Raw genomic sequence first — 18,297 nt, forward strand, 5'->3', positions numbered from 1 at the left:
GTGAATGTAAAATTTCAAATCAATTGAGCAAATACCTAGGTGTGCAAATGTTGGATCATAAGGTAAAACTATGTTTTAGCTTTGTAAGAAACTGTCAAACTGTCTGCCAGAGAGACTGTACTGTTTTGTATTTGAACCAACAATGAATGAGAGTTCCTATGGCTCTGCATCCTCACCAGTAGTCAGTATAGCATTTTTTTTAAAACATCTTTATTGGAGTATAATTGCTTTACAATGGTGTGTTAGTTTCTGCTTTACAACAAAATGAATCAGTAATATATATATACATATGATCCCATATCTCTTCCCTTTTGCGTCTCCCTCCCTCCCACCCTATCCCACCCCTCCAGGTGGTCACAAAGCACCGAGCTGATCTCCCTGTGCTATGCGGCTGCTTCCCGCTAGCTATCTACCTTACGTTCGGTAGTGTATATATGTCCATGCCTCTCTCTCGCTTTGTCACAGCTTACCCTTCCCCCTCCCCATATCCTCAAGTCCATTCTCTAGTAGGTCTGTGTCTTTATTCCTGTCTTACCCCTAGGTTCTTCGTGACATTTTTTTTCCTTAAATTCCATATATATGTGTTAGCATACGGTATTTGTCTCTCTCTTTCTGACTTACTTCACTCTGTATGACAGACTCTAGGTATAGCATTTTTAAAAAAAATTTAGCCATTCTACTAAGCATGTAGTGACATCTTGTTGTTTTTGCATGTTCCTAATGACAAACGATATTAAGCAGCTTTACATATGTTTCTTTGGCACCTGTATATTTTCTTTGGTGAGGTATCTATTCAAATATCTTGCACATTTTTTAACTGGAATATTTGTTTTCTTCTTATTGAGTCTTTAGAGTTTTTTGTATATTTTGAATACAAGTCCTTTATCATATAAGTATTTTGCAAATATCTCCTCCCAACATAGTGCCTGTCTTTTCATTCTATTAAGAGTGTCCTTCCCAGAGCAGGAGTTTATAATTCTCATAAAATCCAGTTTTAGTTTTTTCTTTCATGAGTCATGATATTGTCTTATATTTGAAAACCTATCACCAAACTGAAAATTATGTAGATTTTCTCCTATGTTTTCTTAAAGAAATTTTATATTTTTGCATTTTACATTTAAGTATATGATCCATTTTTAATTAACTTTTTATTGAGGTATAATTGTCATATAACATATTAATTTCAGGTGTAGAACATAATGAGTTGATATTTGTATATCCCCAAATCCTTCAATGGGTGCATTGTTCTCAACCTATTTCCTTGAAACTCTGACCCCCTATTGGATTTTTCCCCTCTTAGGTAAGATTGGAAACTTGAAGGGGACTGGAATAGAAGGCATTTTCTTCCTGGTATAAGCCTTTAGCAAAGACCTTTCCCCTGGAGAGTGGGATTCTGTTAAATAGAAATCTCTGAGTTTATTTCACAGTGTTTACTCTTCCCGTTTCCCTGCCAGAACAAGGAAATAATCTTTCTAAAAACTTCACCATGGCTTCTGGTTCAAGGTGGCTGCTGTGGTGGGGCAGACTATGGCAACTCAGGAAGCCACTCCAGGAAGCCAGTCAGAGGAGAGCAATGCTTTGGACCTGCCATCAGCTTATGACGTAAGGGATTACGTGTTGCAGAGACCCAGCCAGGAGGCCAACAGCGAGGCTTTTAGTTCTGAATAAGTCCTTTCTATTATGTAGATCCAGCCATGTGGCTGACAGGGTCTTGGTGCTCTGCCCTGGTGTCAGGCTTGAGCCTCTGAGGTGGGAGAGCCGAGTTCAGGACATTTGACCACCAGAGACCCCCCCCCCCCAGCCCCACATAATATCAGTTGGTGAGAGCTCTCACAGAGATCTATGTCTCAATGCTAAGACCCATCTCCACTCAACGGCCAGCAGACTCCAATGCTGGATGCTCCATGCCAAACAACTAGCAAGACAGGAACACAACCTCACTCATTAGCAGAGAGGCTGCCTAAAATCATACTACGTTCACACACACCCTAAAAAACACCACCAGATGCAGCCCTGCCCATCAGAAAGACAAGATCCTGCCCCACCTGCCAGAACACAGGCACCAGTGCCCTCCACCAGGAAGCCTACAAAACCCACTGAAACAACCTCAGTCACTGGGGGCAGACACCAAAAAAAGTGGGAACTATGAACCTGAAGCCTGCAAAAAGGAGACCCCAAACACAGTAAGGTAAACAAAATGAGGACCAGAGAAATATGCAGCAGATGAAGGAGCAAGGTAAGAACCCACCAGACCAAACAAATGAAGAGGCAATAGGCAGCCTACCTGAAAAAGAATTCAGAGAAATGATAGTAAAGATGAGCCACAATCTTGGAAATAGAATGGAGGAAATACAAGAAATCTGTAACAAGGACTTAGAAGAAATAAAGAGCAAACAAACAATCATGAACAACACAATAAATGAAATTAAAAATTCTCTAGAAGGAATCAAAAGCAGGATACTGGAGGCAGAAGAATGGATAAGTGACCTGGAAGATAAAAGAGTGGAAATAACTACTGCAGAGCAGAATAAGAAAAAAGAATGAAAAGAATTGAGGACAGTCTCAGAGACCTCTGGGACAACATTAAACAAACACACCAACATACAAAAATTATAGGGGTCCCAGAAGAAGAAGAGAAAAAGAAAGGGACTGAGAAAATATTTGAAGAGATTATAGTTGAAAACTTCCCTAATATGGGAAAGGAAATAGTCAAGTCCAGGAAGCTCAGAGAGCCCCATACAGGATAAATCCAAGGAGAAACACACCAAGACACATATAAATCAAACTATCAAAAACTAAATACAGAGAAAAAATATTAAAAGCAGCAAGGGTAAAGCAACAAATAACATACAAGGGGATCCCCATAAGGTTAACAGCTGATCTTTCAGCAGAAACTCTGCAAACCAGAAGGGAGTGGCAGGACATATTTAAAGTGATGAAAGGGAAAAACTTACAACCAAGAATACTCTACCCGGCAAGGATCTCATCAGATTTGATGGAGAAATTAGAACCTATACATACAAGCTAAAGCTAAGAGAATTCAGCACTACCAAACCACCTTTACAGCAAATGTTAAAGGAACCTCTGTAGGCAGGAAACACAAGAGAAGGAGAAGATCTACAAAAACAAACCCAAAACAATTAAGAAAATGGTAATAGGAACACACATATCTAGTATTACCTTAAGTGTAAATGGATTAATTGCTCCAAACAAAAAACATAGACTGGGAGTGAATGGATACAAAAACAAGACCTGTATATATGCTGTCTACAAGAGATCCACTTCAGACCTAGGGACACATACAGACTGAAAGTGAGGGGATAGAAAAAGATATTCCATGCAAATGGGAATCAAAAGAAAGCTGGAGTAGCAATTCTCATACCAGACAAAATAAACATTAAAATAAAGACTGTTACAAGAGACAAAGAAGGACACTACATAATGATCAAGGGATCAATTCAAGAAGAAGATACAACAATTGTAAATACTTATGCACCCAACATAGGAGCACCTCAATACATAAGGCACATGCTAACAGCCATAAAAGGGGAAATTGACAGTAACACAATAATAGTAGCAGAGTTTAACACCCCACTTTCACCAATGGACAGATCATCATCCAAAATGAAAATAAATAAGGAAGCACTGCTATAAAGACACATTAAACAAGATAACTTAATTGATATTTTTAGGACATTCCATACAAAAACAATACAATACACTTTCTTCTCAAATGCTCAAGAAACATTCTCCAGGACAGATCATATCCTGGGCCACAAATAAAGCCTGGTAAATTTAAGAAAATTGAAATCATACCAAGTATCTTTTCTGACCACAACAGTATGAGACTAGATATCAATTACAGGAAAAAAACTGTAAAAAATACAAACACATGGAGGCTAAACAGTACACTACTAAATAACCAAGAGATAACTGAAGAAATCAAAGAGGAAATCAAAAAATACCTAGAAACAAGTGACAATGAAAACATGACGACCCAAAACCTATGGGATGCAGCAAAAACAGCTCCAAGAGGGAAGTTCAGAGCAATACAATCTTACCTCAAGAAACAAGAAACATCTCAAATAAACAGCCAAACCTTACACCTAAAGCAATTAGAGAAAGAAGAACAAAAAAAACCCCAAAGTTAGCAGAAGGAAAGAAATCATAAAGATCAGATCAGAAATAAATGAAAAAGAAATGAAGGAAACAATAGCAAAGATCAATAAAACTAAAAGCTGGTTATTTGAGAAGATAAACAAAATTGATAAACCATTAGCCAGACTCCTCAAGAAAAAAAGGGAGAAAACTCAAATCAAGAATTAGAAATGAAAAAGGGGAAGTAACAACTCACACTGCAGAAATACAAAGGATCATGAGAGATTACTACAAGCAACTATATGCCAATACAACAGACAACGTGGATGGAATGCACAAATTCTTAGAAAAGCACAACCTTCCAAGACTGAGCCAGGAAGAAATAGGAAATAGAAACAGACCAATCACAAGCACTGAAATTGAGACTGTGATTAAAAATCTTCCAACAGGGCTTCCCTGGTGGCGCAGTGGTTGAGAGTCCGCCTGCTGATGCAGGGGACACGGGTTCGTGCCCTGGTCCGGGAGGATCCCGTGTGCCGTGGAGTGGCTGGGCCCGTGAGCCATGGCCACTGAGCCTGCACGTCCAGAGCCTGTGCTCTGCAGCAGGAGGGGCCACAGCGGTGCAGTGGGAGGGGCCACAGCACGTACTGCAAAAAAAAAAAAAAAAAATCTTCCAACGAAGAAGAGCCCAGGGCCAGATGGCTTCACAGGGGAATTCTAACAAACATTTAGAGAAGAGCTAACACCTATCCTTCTCAAACTCTTCCAAAATATAGCAGATGGAGAAACACTCCCAAACTCATTCTACGAGGCCACCATCACCCTGATACCAAAACCAGACAAAGGTGTCACAAAAAAAGAAAACTACAGGCCAATATCACTGATGAACATAGATGCAAAAATCCTCAGCAAAATACTAGCAAACAGAATCCAACAGCACATTAAATGGATCATATGCCATGATCAAGCGGGGTTTATCCCAGGAATGCAAGGATTCTTCAATGTATGCAAATAAATCAGTGTGGTACTCCATATTAACATAATGAAGGATAAAAATCATGTGATTATCTCAATAGATGAAGAAAAAGCTTTCAACAAAATTCAGCACCCATTTATGATAAAAAACCTTCCAGAAAGTAGGTATAGAGCAAACTTACCTCAACATAATAAAGGTCACATATGACAAACCAAAAGCCAATGTCGTGCTCAGTGGTGAAAATACTGAAACCGTTTCCACTAAGATCAGGAACAAGACAAGGTTGCCCACTCTCACTGCTATTATTCAACATAGTTTTGGAAGTTTTAACCACAGCAATCAGAGAAGGAAAAGAAATAAAAGGATTCCAAGTGGGAAAAGAAGTAAAACTGTCACTGTGTGCAAATGACATGATAGTATACATAGAGAATCCTAAAGATGCTACCAGAAAACTATGAGCTAATCAATGAAAATGGTAAAGTAGCAGGATACAAAATTAATGCACAGAAATCTCTTGCATTCCTAAACACTAATGATGAAAAATCTGAAAGTGAAATTAAGGAAACACTCCCATTTGCCATTGCAACAGAAAGAATAAAATACCTAGGGATAAACCTACCTAAGGAGACAAAAGACCTGTATGCAGAAAACTATAAGACACTGATGAAGGAAATTAAAGATGAAATAAACAGATGGAGAGATATACCATGTTCTTGGATTGGAAGAATCAACATTGTGAAATGACTATACTACCCAAAGCAATCTGCAGATTCAGTGCATCCCTATCAAACTACCAATGGAAATTTTCACAGAACTAGGACAAAAAAATTTCTCAATTTGTATGGAAACACAAAAACTTCGAATAGCCAAAACAACCTTGAGAAAGAAAAATGAAGCTGGGGGAATCAGCTGACTTCCCTGACTTCTGACTATATTACAGAGCTACAGTAATCAAGACAGTATGGTACTGGCATAAAAACAGAAATATAGATCAATGGAACAGGATCGAAAACTCAGAGATAAACCCATGCACATATGGTCACCTTATCTTTGATAAAGGAGGCAAGAATATACAATGGAGAAAAGACAGCCTCTTCAATAAGTGGTGCTGGGAAACTGGACAGCTCCATGTAAAAGAATGAAACTAGAACACTCCCTAACACCATACACAAAAATAAACTCCAAATGGAATAAAGACCGAAATGTAAGGCCAGACTCTATAAAATTATTAGAGGAAAACATAGGTAGAACGTTCTATGACATAAATCACAGCAAGATCCTTTTTGACCCACCTCCTAGAGAAATGGAAATAAAAACAAAATAAACAAATGGGACCTAATGAAACTCAAAAGCTTTTGCACAGCAAAGGAAACCATAACCAAGACGAAAAAACAACCCTCAGAATGAGAGAAAATATTTGCAAATGAAGCAACTGACAAAGGATTAATCTCCAAAATTTACAAGCAGCTCATGCAGCTCAATATCAAAAAAACAAAGAATCCAATCCAAAAATGGGCAGAAGACCTAAATAGACATTTCTCCAAAGAAGATATACAGATTGCTAACAAACACATGAAAGAATGCTCAACATCATTAATCATTAGAGAAATGCAAATCAAAACTACAATGAGATATCATCTCACACAGGTCAGAATGGCCATCATCAAAAAATCTACAAACAATGCTGGAGAGGGTGTGGAGAAAAGCGAACCCTCTTGCACTGTGGGTGGGAATGTAAATTGATATAGCCACTATGGAGAACAGTATGGAGGTCCTTAAAAAACTGAAAATAGAACTACCATATGACCCAGCAATCTCACTACTGGGCATATACCCTGAGAAAACAATAATTCAAAAAGAGTCATGTACCCCAGTGTTCATTGTAGCTCTATTTACAATAGCCAGGACATAGAAGCAACCTAAGTGTCCATTGACAGATGAATGGATAACGAAGATTTGACACATATATACAATGGAATATTACTCAGCCATTAAAAGGAACGAAATTGAGTTATTTCTAGTGAGGCGAATGGACCTAGATTCTGTCATACAGAGTGAGGTAAGTCAGAAAGAGAAAAACAAATACCGTATGCCAACGCATGTATACAGAACCTAAGAAAAAAGGAAAGGTTCTGAAGAACCTAGGGGCAGGACAGGAATAAAGATGCAGATGTAGAGAATGGACTTGAGGACCTGGGGACAGGGAAGGGTAAGCTGGGATGAAGTGAGAGAGTGGCATGGACATATGTACACTACCAAATTTTAAACAGATAGCTAGTGGGAAGCAGCCACATAGCACAGGGAGATCACCTTGGTGCTTTGTGACCACCTGGAGGGGTGGGACAGGGAGGGTGGGAGGGAGACAGAAGAGCGAGGGGTTATGGGGATATATGAGTACATATAGCTGATTCACTTTGTTATACAGCAGAAACTAACACAACATTGTATAGCAATTATAGTCCAAAAAAAATGTTAAAACAAAACAAACAGAGAAGTTCACCAGGAGAACTGGGTGGAGTCCCTATGGTTCATGGAGATAAAGCCCATGAATATGAGCTACCCCCCCCCACCCCGCCAGCCCAAAACAATGGTCTTCTGGATTTTCTCACTCTCAAGCTTATCCGTACACAGCCTCCTGCAACTTATCTAATTCGCTACCTAAATGTTTCTGTCCAGGGTCCCCATGACTACCCCAGGTTCAATAATTTAGTAGAAATCCTCATAGGATTCAGAATACCACCATACAGCTAGGATTTATTACAGTAAAGTGACAGAAAGCAAAATCATGAAAGGAAAAATGTGCATGTGTGAAATTTGGAGGAAACCAGGCACAAGCTTCCCCCAGTCCTGTCCCAGAGGAGGCACACAGAGGATGCTCTTCATTCTTACAGCTATGAGTTGTGACAATGCATATTAAATGTTGCCTCTCAGGGAAGCTCCTTAGAGACTTAGTGCCCAAGGTTTTTACTGAGGCCACGCTCTGCCTGGCACATACCAAAATTCCAATCTCCCAGATGGAAAACAGGTGTCAGCTAAACCACATGGTTTATATAAGCAGCCTAGGCACAGTGAGTGAGCACTGTTCTGTGAATCATGGGAACCCTCCTAAAGTCGAAGTTGCCAGGCACCAACCTTGCAAGCAGGCCTCTCTAGGCCCTGCTACATAACTGTTCTGCCCAGTGTTCCTACTAGTTTATGATCGCAGTGGCTGCTGCTTCCAGCAAGTAGATCTCAGTGGCTCTATCTCTCTGGATGTGCCTGTCTCTCCAGATTTCAATGTAGTAGTTTATCCTGCAAAACCTCCGTTCTCTGAGAGGTCTAAGAAAAGTCATTGCTTTGCAGTTTTTCCACCTTTTCCTTATTGGAAGAATGGGAAAGATAACTTTTAAGCTCTTTACATGTCAGAGCTAAAGCCAGAATTTCCAAGGAGCAATTTTAATATCACAAATTCTCCCTCACAAAAGTTCTTACACAAAGCTAGTGTTGTAGTTAACGACAGGACTTTCTCTTCTTGGAGAAAAAAGAAGACAAACAAAAAAGAATGTCCAGAGGATACACGTGTGCACATGTGAATGTGCCTATGGATGGCCAAATAGCAATACCCATCAGTTCTCAGTCAACTTTTCAGGGCCTGGAGCATAACTCTTACTGTCTACATATCAAAATCCTATGGGGGACATTCTGAAGGATACTATCGTTCCAGCCCCATCTAGAACCAAGTAAATAAAAAATTGGGGGGTGGAATTCAGGAATTAAATTTTTTTTTGACTGAGGAATTAAAAAAATCTTTTCACATTAAAAAATGCAATCAGATTAAAAGCAATAACAACAATAACTCTGTCTTGGACATGTTGCTTAAGATGCTATCTGAATTTTACTGCTTCAAAAGAACTCTTTACACTGACAATTCTGGATATCATTTTAGACTACTAAAGCATGATTTGGGGAGTAGAGATAAAAAGCCAAATTTAAGAACCCATGTTTTAAGAACCCTCCAGGATATTATCATGTATGTTCAAATTTGAGAACCACGGATCTAGTATTTTAAAGACATAGGAAGAAAAAATTGTAAGTGACACATCCGTTACCTCCTCCACAGAGATTGTAAAGATTTAACAAGTTTCCCATTTAAAGGCTTTCAGGGAACGCCCACCCCATACTCTACAGAAATGGAGACATCCACGGTAGTCACCATAGCTGGCAAAATAGGGAAGCCAAATCTTGATAAAGAAGGGAGATACACTTCTCAAGAATGGAACCGCTGGTCTAGGATTGATCTCCTTCTCCCAGTTCAGGTTAGAATGGGAGCTGGCAAGGCTGGAGCAGGTATGCTGGCAATGGCCTTTCCCTCAAGGCCACCTGGGTTGGTTCAGAAAGGCAAATATCAAACATGTGTCCCAGATAATAGTGATGCTGTTACTCAAAGAAAAAAACAAGATCATCCAAGGTCATTAATCAGAAGAGACAGAAGCAAAATGTTACCTGAGATGCAGCGCCAACCAGCAGATCAAGAATAGAGAAACCAATATCATCAATTCTGAGACAGCCTGAATCAAATCCTTAGAGAGGATCTTAAGTGTACAGCAGGTTTTTATACCTGAAGCACGTGATGTGGGCACACAGAAAATGAATTATATTGTCCAACCTCACTTTCATAAAATAATCTTAAACAAACATTTCAAGATTATCTATCAATTTGCATATATTAGAATGTTAATAATAATCGTGGTAATGTGCACTATTTCTCAAATTCTTCACCCCTTTCAGCTTCCACGCCTTTTTCCATGTTCTCTTAAGGTTTCTATTAACAAAGGTGAAATATACTTTAAGCTTTGAACTTGACTATGTGATTTGCTTTGAACAATTGTTTATAGGCAGATGTAATGTCAACAAGGGTTTGGAATATGTTTGCCAAGTGGGGCTTATCTCTACTATTGCTGTGGAAATCACATGCCCCAGTTAGCCTGATGATTCAAGGAAGATGAGACTCATGGAGAAGATGCTGAACTGCAGATTTGCAAAGGGAACCAGAGCTGCCACCATGGCCAACCAGTAGATCTGTGAATATAAAGATTATTTTAAGCCCCTGAGCTCTGCAGTGGTTTGTTATCCAGCATTATTTTAACAATAGCTGACTGATATAATAGTATAATTTACAATTTACAAAAATTTAGAATCAAATTAAATGTTCAAGAATAGGATTGTCTAAGTAAACTATGGTATATTCATGCAATGGATGTGCTGCTGCTAAAAATAATATTATAGAAAAATATTCACTGGCATACAAAATGCTCATAATAGACTTGCTAAGTGAATATGTGACTATTACATACTGTGCTTACTATTTTTTTTTGGTAGAAAATATATGTGTAGATTTCTACCTGTATGCATCTATACATTTATATATAATTTAAAATTTTTTCACAGGGAAGATTGAAAAGTTAAAGACCAAAATATTGAAAGGGATTATTTCAGAATGCTGAAGTAATAGATTTTTTTCCTACCTTAAAAAGGTGGTTATGTGTTCCAAATTTTAGAATTATAAATAAGGGAAAGAGGGAGATTTTCTAAAAAACGAAATATTCCATGCAGACAGCTGTAGATTTCTCTTCAGTATTTCAGATATTGAGTTGGTCCCTCTGCATGCTAATACTGATTGGAAACATCTGAGAGAGTGTCTGCACATCTCAGTATTTGTAAAATCTGAAAGGATAAACCTTTGAACATGAATGAATAGTTTGTTGGTGTCAATAAGTGTTTTCATCAGCATAGTGTGTCATTTGCAATTTGTTATCAACTCTTCTTTTTTTTTAACATCTTTATTGGAGTGTAATTGCTTTACAATGGTGTGTTAGTTTCTGTTTTATAACAAAGTGAATCAGTTATACATATACATATGTTCCCATATCTCCTCCCTCTTGCGTCTCCCTCGCTCCCACCCTCCCTATCCCACCCCTCTAGGTGGTCACAAACCACCTAGCTGATCTCCCTGTGCTATGCGGCTGCTTCCCACTAGCTATCTATTTTACGTTTGGTAGTGTAGAGTAGCATGGACATATATACACAACTCTTCTTTCTTGATTCAGGGTGGAACTTTCCATAAAACAGAATTGTTAGACAAATAGACACTTTGTGTCTATCTGGTGATTGTGTGAGTATGTGGTTGAAAGGCTGAGTCACTGATGGAATGAATGTCAGATGGGTCAGAGATTATCAAGCAAAACAATGGCTTTTGTCCAATCCCACTTGTCTGCAAGGGAACCAGGGAACCAGGTGGGAGGCTGGCTCAGATAAAGTGGAATTGGATCCATGTTCCAGAGGATAAGGAATAGCTCTATATAATGTATCATGTGAGTGTCACCATGGTATTGTTCCCATTCATAAGCAACAGTTTCTTTTAGAAACTTGTTAAGCTTGTGTGTCAGTAATACATTAATGTGGGTAAATGGCTTGAATAATACATTGGCAAGATCCTCTAAATCTTTGTGCCACCAAACAACAAGTGCCTTCAGAACAGTGCCTCCTTTAAATGGATGCCTGAGCATGAAAAGGTTTGGGAAAATATTTGGAATTGGATCAATATTATATGTCATCTAAAATAAACCAAATAACCTGAGAACTAAGAAGAAAGTCTTCCTATCTCCCACAGATTTGCTCACATTCTTACTAGGAGTGACCTGAGTTTGAGATGCAAGATCAGTTGGACTCAGGACTTCAAAACAATCACAATCTTATGAACTTCCTCTAGTAATGAACATGTTACCTAATGCTGACAAAGGAAACGACTTCATGGCAGCAGGGATCTGTAGCCAATAGAGCATTTAAAGTTTTCTGTATAGATTTCATTTCCAAACCATATCAACTCTTCCTTACTGTGTGATGTGGGAAAGCTTGCTAAACTTTCTGAGGTTACCTGTGTGCAGTGCTGCAGAAATGCTGAATGAGAAGAAGCTGGAAGAACCTAGTTATACTCCTTAGGTGAGGGAATTCACTCATCACTCCTGGCAAGTCAGGCAATTGATGTAGTCTTCTCTAAAAATGGAATAACAATAACCAGCCACTGTGAAAATGAACAAGGTGCGTCACATAAAGTGCCTGGCATGGATGTCTGTGACATAGTAAACACTAAATTAATATTAGCATACTCCATGCTTTTTATTCCTCTTTTAATCTTATCTTTTTCTGCCTCTACTCTGGACTCCCTATTCTCTCCTTATTTCTTCCATCTCATATACTTGGAATTATGGACTCAGAGCAGGTATTTGGTTAGGGAAACTCACCTGTATGGTGACAGGAATCCACCTGAACCACAATAGGAGAGGTAGAACTTTAAGAACTATTGTTACAAGTTGATTGAATAGATGCTGAGATGCTTAAATGAACACATTTAACTTACACATAACTTCATTCTATTACCAGGCTCCAAACCTTCCCATTCCTGCAGCCACAGCTTTTTAGGTGACATAGAGAAGGCATGGAATGGTCTGGATGGCAAGATTTTTAGGAGCATTTGTAGCCTCAGGACACCAATCTTTGAGCTTTCTTTTTTTTTAAAAAGGAAAAATTTCACAAAGATTTATACAAGAAATAGTGTGTGATATTACATACAATGTCTTCTCCAGTCTTTTCCCAACTTGATTCTTACTTATTGTCTAAAAGATTCAATCATTTCATAACTGATAAAGGATATCAGAAAAGAAATTTACTTCTTTTCTTTTCTGTGTCTCATCTTCTTTAACATTTCATCATGTATATCATCATCAGTTTGAGCCTGAGTCCCAACTCCTGCAGAATACTTGGTGACAATGTCATGGGTTTTATGTGTTCAAATGTCCTCCCCATGACTCATGGTATTCATTCAGCATTTCAAATTACAGATTGTTTCCCAGGAGAGAGACATAAAACTGTGTAGACAAGGAATATAGAAGAACACACACACATACACACACACACAGACATTACCACATGGCTACAAAGACATGGTCTCTAGGGTAAAGATGGTAGTTTCTATAGATTCATGGTTAAAACCCACTTAAAAAGGAAGGAAATAGATTGTAAAAGCTCTTCTTAGCACTTCCCTCCAATTGCATTAAACCTTTAACAGTAACAAGGCATCCCCCAAACACCATCATGTAGGAGACCCACCTATCCCTGCTGTTCAGATATGACAGCTGAGGCTTCGAGATGTTGAATATCTTTCCTACCAAGATTTATTAAGGACCAGCAGACTTGCTCTTTGTTTGCAATATGGGCATACATCGGCCTTGCAACACACACACACACACACACACACACACACACACACACACACACCCCTAAACAAATTCACTTGGGTGAAACTATAATTTTTTTTATGAGACTGTGCCTACAGGTCATTGATTCTCTTAATTCAGTCTCAAAATCTGTTTTGTTAAAAAGAGCAAGCCATGAAATTGTCTGAACCTTTTACTTTTCCACTGGTCTGATGACTGTGTATACAGAAGCACAAATACATATAAATACATCCTTGTGTGGTCTCAGGTAGAACTCAGAGGAAATGTGAAAGAGAGGCAGAGAAGAAAATTAAAAAGTAAATGGAATACAACCCTGAGGAATGAGTCAGAAAGGGGAGCAGAAAGGAATGACAGTCTACAGAGGACACAGAATACCAGGCATCCCAAATTGAGGTCCATTAAGAGAAGGGCATTAGAGTAGGTCAATGTGCCAATGCTGTTGGTGCTCTTATTACAAACCAGGGACTTTTATAAGTTCATTACAGATACTAATTCATTTAACTTTCCCCCAGGCTGATGAAGTAAGCAGTGTTATTATCATCCCATTAGTAAAGATGAGAAAACTGAGGCACAGTTGGGTTAAGCATCTTGCCCCAGGTCATAAAATAGTAAGAGGTAAAAGGAGGCCGTGACCCTGGGCAGCACAAGCACCCCTCTTCATAGTGGCTGGGAAAGAACCCAGAGAGGTGGGTGGTGGACATGGGACCACATAGGGCTGAAGCGAGAACAGTGCTAGGTACAAAGCAGGTGGTAGGTGCCCATTATATGTTTCATGCATCCCGAGGAGACTCCAGTAGGGAGGGAAAAGTGTTTAAGTAGATGGAAAAGAGCCCATAATAAGGTGGAGAGTAGGGAAATTGGGAGAGAAGAGAAAAAGAAAGGATTCATTCAGGTAACAGAAGCCTTGAGTTTTACTGAAATGTGAGCCAGTCCCAAATGGGTCAGAGCCAGTTTACCCTACAGCTATCTCAGAGTGGCCACCGTCTTCACAGGCAAGCCCCACACAGAAGTGGGGTGGTTAGATTCTGGGTGTTAATAGTGTCTGTGACTAGCTGAGCACAGTATCCAGCAGAGGGCAGCTCCTCGATAATTCAGTGTGTTTAATACCTACTGTGTACCTACTCTGGGTCAGGTAGTGGTGATACAAAAGAAAAGGTGATCCCTCAGGCTTTGCAGTCAGTTTAGAATTAGAATCCCAGGGTCTGCCACTTACTATGCATTGACTCTGGCAAATTTCTTTACCTTCTTCTGTCACATTCTCTTTTCCCTGAAACGTGACTAATAGATGCCAGCACAGCACCTGTGGTGCCCTAATGGCTCCAAAGCTGTTAGTTGTTGAAGATGTTCTGTCATTATTTTCAAAGAATGACTGCACAGCCCTTGATGTTGATGGAGCTCACAGCTTAATAGGGGTGAGAAACACATAAACTGACAATCACCAGAGAGCATGCAGGATGTCCTGGTGAACAGAGGCGTGAGCCCTAGAGGCGGGATGCATTTCTCCCACTCGCAGATTCGAGATTCTCCCTCCTCATTTTCGGGAAGCTGCACTTGGGGGTATCAACAAGGTTGAGGTGGTAATTCAGCTGCCTCAGCAAAGCCTGAGGAATGATAGAAAGATTCCACTAGAGAGTTCAAACTTGACTCTTAAAATGGCAAGGTTGTATCATATGTTTAAATATAAATTTCATCAGAAGCCTGGGAAATAATTCTGAAGTTGGAAATTCAGGTTGCATACCTGAAAACAAACCTTTGTCAGACTAAGAAATCTCTCACAAAGCAGTTCCTCACATTATTTGGCATTGCTTTGTCATGTGGTAATTATCCTATTAACCCAAATTAGAACTTTATCTTAGGTTCTTCATCCAAAGTGTGAATATAACAACTACTGAGGGGAGAGAAAGAGGGTGATTTTAGAAACATGCCTTGTCATGAGAACAGACACTTTTTTTTTTTTTTTTTGCGGTACGCGGGCCTCTCACTGTTGTGGCCTCTCCCGTTGCGGAGCACAGGCTCCGAATGCGCAGGCTCAGCGGCCATGGCTCACGGGCCCAGCCGCTCCGCAGCATGTGGGATATTCCTGGACCAGGGCACGAACCCGTGTCTCCTGCATTAGCAGGCGGACCCTCAACCACTGCGCCACCAGGGAAGCCCGTCAAATGACTTTTGACAAGGTTCGTGCCCTGGTCCAGGAAGATCCCACATGCCGTGGAGTAGCTGGGCCCGTAAGCCATGGCCGCTGAGCCTGTGCTCCACAACGGGAGAGGCCACAACAGTGAGAGGCCCGCATACTGCAAAAAAAAACAAAACAAAAAAACCCCGAGAAAAACTAAAAATAGAATTACCATATGACCCAGCAATCCCACTACTGGGCATATACCCAGAGAAAACCATAATTCAAAAAGACACATGAACCCCAGTGTTCATTACAGCACTATTTACAATAGACAGGTCATGGAAGCAACCTAAATGCCCATCAACAGATGAATGGATAAAGAAGGTGTGGTATATATATACAGTGGAATATTACTCAGCCATAAAAAGGAACAAAATTGTGCCATTTTTGAGATGTGTATGGATCTAGAAACTGTCATACAGAGTGAAGTAACTCAAAAAGAGAAAAACAAATATATTATCGCATATATGTGGAACCTAGAAAAATGGTATAGATGAACCGGTGTGCATGGCACAAGTAGAGACACAGATGTAGAGAACAAACGTTTGGACACCAAGGGGGGAAAGTGGCTGGGGGGTGGGTGGTGTGATGAATTGGGAGATTGGGATTGACATATATACACTAATATGTATAAAATAGATAACTAATAAGAAGTTGCATAAAAAATAAATAAATTTTAAAAATTAAAAAAAAAAATAGTAGCAAGTATAAAATCCCTAGTAAACTGGCAGATAGTGAGTATTGAATATTCATTACACCCTACCATGACTTTATCTACCTCTTAATATGAATGTAAATTCACAAATTAGAGGAGGTATAAAATAGAACATTTTGATCAAAGAATTATGATCAAAACTAACATGAGGTCATATTTCATTTTTTACTAAAAAATGAAAAATAAAAAATAATGATAACACCAATTTCACATGAGGTTTAAATGAAAGTTGTACATTCATACCTTGCTACAAGAAATGTAAATTGGCAAGTTCTTTTGAAGATTTGTTATGCTTTTAAAATTATAAAAAATATCAGATTTTTTGACTTGTTCATTTTGTATGGAAAGTAACCCTAAGGACAGAAAACATTATTTTCATAAATATGTTCATTTCAGCATTTTTCAAAACAGCAGAGATTTTTAAACAGCCTGAATGCCCAATAATATTAAAGACAAGGTATATCCATTTATTTGTAATACTACAAAGGCACTAAAAGTAATCACTGAGATCACTGAGCAATAAAGAAAACCATTGCACTGTGATGTAAATGAGAAAAGCAAAGTAAAATTGTATTTCTTTTATGATTACAAGTGTAAAATATTTATGTATAGAGGACATGGAAAATTAATAATTAAGTTGCTATGGGATGAAGAACTTGGGATTTTTTTCTTTTTATTTAATACTGCTATTACCATTACAGTACTGCTGTATGTTCCATGACTACTTTAATATATTGCCTGTCCTTTCTATTATTTAAAAGAAAAAGACAGCTCATAGGCATTGTTCCATCCACAGAGGGTCCTAATATAAAACCACTCTGATGCTCTCTGACCATTAAAGAAAAATGTAATTTATATTACAGGGTCACCCTGGTTAGTCACCAGACCCCAGGCAGGAGATCAGGATCCAGTGAAAGGAAGCCACAAAAGGCAATGTGACAAGGGACATTCCAAATTGGATGCAAGAAAATGAGCTAAGTCCAGAATGAATGTCGAAATGCAGGCTGGGAAGAGGGTGTTGGTTTATAAGACAGCTGTAGCTGGAGGGGCTCAGAGTTATGAACGCTCTTTTACAGGTTTGTTAGTTCATGTGGAATGAAGAGATGAATTTGGCTCAAGGGTCCAGAGTGGAGTCACAGAAGTACATTTTCATATATATTTTAAAAAGAGTCTGACCCAGGCATTAGCTGGGTTGCTCCAGAGAAGGGACTGATTCTCTTTTCCTGCTCATTCTCTCCTTCCTATTCCTAATATGCTCCAAAGCTATGCCTGATTCCATGGGCGTCATTTTGGCTCCATTAAGTAGTTGCTGTATGAATTTTCTAGGGCCACCATAACAAAGTATATCAGACTGGGTGGCTTAAACAACAGGAACATTTCTCCCAGTTACGGAGGCGAGAAGTCCACAGCCACGAGTTGGCAGAGTTGGTTTCTTCTAAGGTCTCTCTTCTTGGCTTGTAGATGGCTGCCTTCACACTGCATCTTCACATGGTCTTTTCTCTGTGCCTGTGTCCAAATGTCCTCTTCTTAGAAGGGCACCGATCATACTGAATTAGGGCCCACCCCAATGACCTCATTTTAACTTCATCACTTCTTCACAGACCTTATCTCCACATTCATATTCTGGGGTACTAGGATTGGGACTTCAACATATGAATTTTGCAGGGACACAAGTCAGCCCATAACAGTTGTCATGCTTTAGCTCAAAGCATAAAGCAAGTCAGGTGGCAAGGGGTATAACACAATATATACTTGGGCAGAGAGACACTGTTGGTTTGTTAGCACCTTGGAGATTCCTCATTTTATAGAACAAGGTGAGGTTTAGATGGGTTAGGTAGACTTCCCAGGACTACAGAAGGCAAACTCACAGCCAGCCTTTTGAGTCTCATAGTCTGAGACACCATGTAAGTCATCACTTCTTTCTTCCCTCCTTCTCACCCCTAGACTTTCCCTCCTTTCCTTGAAGCAGTCCCAGTTAATTGTATTCCAGACAGGAGTCCACAAATGTATAAGCCTCAGTACAGAAGGATTCTGAGGAAGAGTCAGAGGCCAACTGAGT

The 18,297-nt window shown here is 39.3% G+C and overlaps 1 protein-coding gene across 1 annotated transcript; it reads left to right on the top strand.

The window, feature by feature from the left end:
- Window positions 1-1,527: 1,527 nt before the first annotated feature.
- LOC307182364 (shieldin complex subunit 1-like) lies at window positions 1,528-1,668 on the top strand (the record flags this gene model as incomplete). The annotated part of the gene is made up of 1 exon (XM_079913603.1): window positions 1,528-1,668. One exon carries the CDS (start codon window positions 1,528-1,530, stop codon window positions 1,666-1,668), a length of 141 nt encoding a protein of 46 aa, XP_079769729.1.
- Window positions 1,669-18,297: the final 16,629 nt, after the last annotated feature.

Source organism: Stenella coeruleoalba (assembly GCF_951394435.1).
Source record: "Stenella coeruleoalba genome assembly, chromosome: 2".
In the NCBI taxonomy this organism is placed as follows: Eukaryota; Metazoa; Chordata; class Mammalia; order Artiodactyla; family Delphinidae; genus Stenella; species Stenella coeruleoalba.